This window comes from Gavialis gangeticus, unplaced genomic scaffold (assembly GCF_001723915.1).
Source record: "Gavialis gangeticus isolate Ggan-Ray unplaced genomic scaffold, GavGan_comp1, whole genome shotgun sequence".
Lineage (NCBI taxonomy): Eukaryota > Metazoa > Chordata > Crocodylia > Gavialidae > Gavialis > Gavialis gangeticus.
In genome coordinates this window covers 27,619,056-27,625,055 of record NW_017728993.1, presented here as the reverse complement: position 1 = coordinate 27,625,055, position 6,000 = coordinate 27,619,056, and the positions used below count along the sequence as shown (strand labels likewise).

The 6,000-nt window shown below is 51.2% G+C and overlaps 1 protein-coding gene across 8 annotated transcripts in view; it reads left to right on the top strand.

Annotated features, from left to right (window-relative positions):
• The window catches only part of PTPRF (protein tyrosine phosphatase, receptor type F), a 409,931-nt gene that overhangs the window by 169,406 nt on the left and 234,525 nt on the right, over window positions 1-6,000 (top strand). For all 8 annotated transcript variants that reach the window (XM_019501453.1, XM_019501457.1, XM_019501455.1 and 5 more), the window contains exon 4: window positions 4,636-4,781. In XM_019501453.1, coding sequence (XP_019356998.1) covers window positions 4,636-4,781 — 146 coding nt within the window. The remainder of the gene's footprint in view (window positions 1-4,635; window positions 4,782-6,000) is intronic.

The window sequence follows — 6,000 nt, the reverse complement described above, 5'->3', positions numbered from 1 at the left end:
CCAGATCTTGCTGCAATCTTTCCCTCCCTACTAGCATGCTCACCTCACCCCAAATTTTGGTATCATCACCGAATTTAAACAGGTTGTTTTTCACCCCGTCGTCCAAATCGCTGATGAAGAAATTGAACAGCGCAGGTCCAAGGACCGAGCCCTGGGGGACTCCGCTGCCTTCTTCCCCCCAGGTTGAATATGACCCGTCCACCACCATCCTCTGAGTATGACCCTTGAGCCAATCTGCAATCCATCTGACTGTAGGCATCAATGCCACAGTTGCCTAGTTTTTTAATGAGGATGGGGTAGGAGACGGTGTCAAAGGCCTTGCTGAAGTCCAGAAAGACTACGCCCACGGCGACACCTGCATCCTGCAGCCGTAGCGATGGGTACGGGCTGCTGGTTGATGCTGCTCCTCATGCAAGATCCAGCGCAGAGTGATGGTGAGATGTAGATGTAGGCTTACCTTCGTATCCCTTCCAAAATCTGCAGGAGAGTCCTGGGGATGAAGGTGTTTCCCAGCGTGCTCATCCGCCCCCAGCCGGCTTTCTCCCTGTTTTGATATGTGACCGTGTGGGGTTGCTGCAACCTGCCCACCCTTCCTCGGCCTCCGATGTTTGGTGCGGCCCCGCTGCTCACTTCCAGCTGGCCTCCCCGACCGGCACCCGTCGGTTGGAGTTGACGCTTGCACAGCTGTGAAACCAAGTTTCGCGCAGCCTGTGTGGCAAATCCTTCCTTGGGCTTACGCGTCGCAGGCTTGGCTGGAGGTCTGTGTGCTCCGGGAGTGAATGTTTTCCTCCACACTTGCCTGAAAACAAAGTGCTTTCTTTTGGGATGGGGAGGAGCTCTGCTTTGGGGCTTTTCCAAGCAGAATGTCATCTTTCTGCCCCAAGTCATTTCCGGCAGAGCCCTGTCTCTAGTACTGCAAGAGTATTCTTATTTTTTATAGTGGAAAAATGTTATCTTTTGCGCTCTCCCCATCTCGGAAAGGCTGCACAGGTGGTTTCCCCTTGTCAGCGCACTAGAGTAATTCACTTGCAAGGAAAGATGAAGCCCGGATGGTTTGGGCCCAAGACATGAAAGTTGTTGCACAAGGCGATGAGTAAATTGAACTGTTGAGCAACATGAGCTGTGAGAGGCGCTGCACCCCCGTCCCCGGGAAAGACCGTTGCTGGAGGAGCAGAAGAGGAGTCTCTTTATGGGCGCACACCCGGCACGGTCCTGGGGTCTGCCGCTTCGAGTAATCAGCCTGCTGGAAAGACGGATAGCGATCGGGAAATGGGATCGCTCTGAAGTGGGCCCGGGCCCAGCCAGCCATGCTCTGCCCTGCCTTCAGTCGCTCAGCGCTTTCCCAGAAGCTTGTCTCTTGGACACGGGTTTCCCCGGCTCGCTCTTGTTCCAAAGGTAAATCTTTTTGAGAAACTCTGAATAAAATTGGTTCAGTTATTCCTGGGCCCAGAGCCTTGGAGAGAGCATGTGAGCAAATGTTTTAATAGAAAAACCAGAAAAAAATTATTTGCAGTTTTCTCAAATAATAAATGACTTGGTTGTAAACACTTCGGACTTGGCAGGTACATAATCCTTCACAGGGACCACGGCCACTTGAATTTGAAGGAAAAAAGGGAATCTTTCGGTTAAAAAAATTGTATGCTAAGTATTTGCAGGTTGTATCTTTTTCCTGCTGTTTCTTGCACTCCTAAGGGTTGCACATTCAAAGTGGGTTGAAATGTGCTGCTTGGACCTTTGCCTGGCTCTTCTCTGCTAGTTTTTGCCTCCCTCCAAGACTTGCCTAAATCTCCTCCCTGCAGAAACAGATCAAGTGGGTCCATTTCACAGTCCGTGTAATTCATGTCGTGTTCCTACAGACCCACTGCTTAATATCTCACTTTGCCATGCGCACAAGTGCGTTTCCATTGGCTGTCATTGCTGTATGTTTTGAGTCATCCATCAGTATGTAATAATAACTGACATACTCGGAGCCAGGACACAGGGGCTGGGGTTGGTTTGCACAATCTTAACTGATGGTTTCCTGGCTTTCAAAACTTTACTTTTCTTCCTTATTAACAAATCTACATTTCTGTTTGAGCACAATGTGCAGTCACATTCCCAAAAACAAGTCTCTGGGAATGTGTTTTACATAAAGAAATGCATCTGGGACCCTTCCTTGTGGATGTGGAGGGTTGCCAGAGGTTGGTGTTGCTCAATGAAATGTGTAGGGGGAAAGATTCATTACAACATTGTAAATGCAAGCTGATCAAGGCAGTGAGTTTTCCAGGTTTTACTACCTGAGAGAGCCCAATTTCCTTCTGTTCTTCCTTTAAAAGTATTGATTTTTTTAAACATACAAAAATAAAATAAGTCCTCGGTGCATGCTGGCTGGGGAGGAGGTGTACAATGCAATACATAATTGCACTGTACTCTTCAAGGAGAGAAGTTTTGGACTCTGCTGTATTTGCCGTTTAATAAATTTACACTAGTTTACTTGCATCACAAAGTAAATAACAGAAAATCAAAAAGAACAAATCAACTGCAGAAATCCAATACAGACAAATCAACTCAGCTCACTGCATTGCAAAACAGTCAATCACACCGCAATCACCACCGGCATGAGCAGTAAATCAAAGTGTCGCTGGGAGAGATGAGCGGGGTGAATAAATACAGATATATGTAAATATAAACTACGCGGTAATAGATGTGATTAGAGACATTTCACTATGTGAAATCAATGTAAGCTAAGCAACCACAACTGATAATTACTTGGTGTTAATGTCAGGACAGCGTCTCTGCCACTCAGTCTGCACGTCGGCCCTTGTCAAGTTTTCAGAGATTGGTTTTGCCGAATGGGTGCTCGGAGACCCGTTCAGCACATTCATTTAAGCGCTGCCGTAGGATGGCACGAGGTGCCCACACTCGGCGTGAGCTTTCTGGGGGACAGCGTGTCCTGTTTCTCGGAGAACCACGGTGGCTGAGTGATGTGCAGAGACTGGTGGGTGCTTGTATCTTCTCCTCTTCCTCGACTCTGCTCTACGTCTGTTTTCCGTGGCCAGGCTCGGCCTGCTTCTTTCCGATCGAGAGCTTGTGGAGGGACGGGGTGGAGGGACCTGTTTGTCTGAACAGCACAGGCTCCCAGGGAGGCCCTTTGGACACAGCGGCCATGCAGAAGATGACGACAGTGGCAGGCCACGCTTGCTCTGTCAATTGTGAGTCTCATGGAGCCGTGTGCGTCCCGGTCGCCCTGAGCGCTGTAGTGGAGCGGTTCCTGCCCCTCCGGCTGTTGCTGGGCCTCGCACACTGGCTGGGAAGGGGCTGGTGGGGTCGGACTCCGGGGCCCCGCTGTCCTCTCGCTCATGATCAGAGTGCCGTCTTTCCCCTCCGCTGCTGCTGTCGGGAGGCGGTTCCTGGCTCCCGAACCTCGTTCCTCCGTTACTTAGAAACCTGCAATTTCCAGCCTAAATTTATTCATGGCTAGTTTGTGCTGGTCTGTTTTTGTGCCAGCGTTCACCCTGGCGCTCCCGGAGAGCCCTCGCGTCCCCTCTCGGTGCTGGTTTGGCAAGGCCACGCAAGCCAAGCCGGCTTCGCCTCCCTCTGGGGCCAGGATCTCTGCTCCCGTGTCTGTCCTGAGCGCGGGGTAACCCGGAGTTGGATGCAGGGTTTTGGCTAAGATCTCGCCAGTGCCTCATACTTGGAGTGATGATCACGGGCTGGTTTTAATATGCATGTGCGCGCGTGTGCGCATGTGTACGTAAAGTCATAATGTTTTGAGAAATAAGAGCACGTGTGCCCCAAGCTGTCCCAGCCGAGCAAAGCAGTATGCATCTTGCACAAACCCCTACCCAGCGAAGTGCTGCAATATCCTGGAAGACAGTATCTGTCTAAAAAAAATATGGACATTATGTTCAAACCAGATAACTAATTATATCGACCTGCAGCTTAGTCATATCAGTCCAGAAAACAAAGCCATATTTCATGAAACTTCCTGTATTGATCACCAAGCCGGTACATTATTTTTCCATTTTTGCTGAGTCACTCAGGCCTGAATGTCACTTTGGTTTCTGTGCCGACTTCCAATTTTAGTTCTTGGTCTCTTCCCAAACGCGCGCCAGGCTGTGCGAGTCCTGCGATGCGTGGAGACGTGCGGAGACCCAAGCCTGACATGAAACGGGCTCATAATTGTGCGTTAACAAGAACAGCCATTAGTATGCCGGTTAAAGTCTAAAAGTTCCCGGCCTGGCAGTTCGTGCCGCTGTGCTGTCTCCTGTTTGTAGGCTTGGTTTTCTGCGCTGTTCTGTAGCATGCAATGACGTGAACACAGGATAAACTTGGAAGTGTTTCACTTACAAAATAATGCAACTTAGAGAACAAAAATCATTTTAAATTGACCTGGAGGGTAAAAATCGTTTCCACTTTGTGGCCCGTGCGAGTTGGTGCTGGGCAGGGCAGCCTGCCTTGCCCTCCCAAGCGGCTCGGTGGGGAAGAGGAAAGCCCGCGTGTTCCTGGTGCGCCTGTTCGCAGTGCATCTGACTGCTCTCGTTAATGCCGGTTGTGATAGAAACACTGTTGATCTGTGCGTTGAGAGCTTGGTGCCCGTGCTCTTACAGACCCACTGCTTCTCTGTCCTCACCTTGCACTGTGGTTGTCTTTCAGGCAAGCCAACCTTTATGAAAGCTCCCGAAGATCAGATTGGGATTTCTGGAGGCGTAGCCTCGTTTGTGTGCCAGGCAACTGGAGAGCCCAAACCTCGCATCACATGGATGAAGAAAGGGAAGAAGGTCAGCTCCCAGCGCTTTGAGGTAACTGCAGCTATCAGGAGCCTGCTCTGAAGCCGGCCGGGCTTGGCCGCATGGTGACAAGTGTTACGGTCTCGGGTGTCTTCAGTCACCGCGTGGGAGGGCAAGGGAAAGGGTTTCCTTCCTTCAGCAGCTCCAGCCTTGCAGCAAACACGGCCCTGGGTAAGCCCGTTTTTTGGCCAGATGCACCGAGTTCCCGTCCTGGGTTGGAGCGCAGTTCAGCCCTGGGCACCCCAGGGCCAGAGACGGAGCAAGTGGGGCATAACGGGTAGCACTGGTGCAGGTGGGCTGAGGTCTGCTCTGCTCCTGCCCCGGCTGAGCCCAGTGCCCTGCCACGAGATGCTCCTGCTAGCCCAGGGTCTCAATAGTTAGCAGTAGGACGGAGGCATTGTGTGGGGAGAATCGGGTTTCCCTGGAGAGCTGAACTTGGTGAGGGAGGGCAGGCAGGGTTGCCAGCTCTGAAATGCTTGCAGGGAAGGGACCGTGGTTTGAGTGGGGGGCGGTTACAACGTGCTCCATTTGGTTAATGTTTGTCATGCGACAGGGGTTTGAGTGCCTTCCCCAGCCCTGCCCCGGCTCCTGTTGTGGAGCACCAGCCCTGTCCCTCCGTCCCTGGGAACCTGACCCTTTTTCCCAACCCCTTTCCTCAAACCTTTCCTCTTCTGATGCTTTTGCTCTTCTTGCTGGATCTGGGGTGACTTCCGTGATGAGGGACTATTGATTTAATCCCTGATTTTAATCATGATTTAAATCGGCCAGCAGGAAACGGTGATTTAAATAATCAACGTCAATCTTGTTTTGCATTCCTAACCAGAGGCTGATTTGCAGCTAAAGCCACATCTGCGCCGAAGCTTTCCGGGTCCAGCCAGGGAGCCCACAAGCACATTGCGCTGTCTCCTAAGCCAGAAGCAAGGCAGACACATCTGGATGGCATTGTGACCAGGCCAGCTAATTAGCCATGTCACACAATCAGTCTTATCAGCCTGCCCAAAGAGTGGCACAGATGGGACTGCCCTGAATCTTGTTTAGGGCAGAGCCTCTTGAGCACTTCGAGCCGGAGGGCAGCAGTGTTGGGCACAGTCTGGTTCCCGCACAGATGTGTCCCAACTCTGGCCTTTACGCTGAACATGTTGCTGCTTTTGCTAACGAGGAGGGATAGGCTAGCTCTGTGTGCCTGTTGCTTTAAGGAGCTGCATAGGGCAATAGGCATTTATTCAGTCTT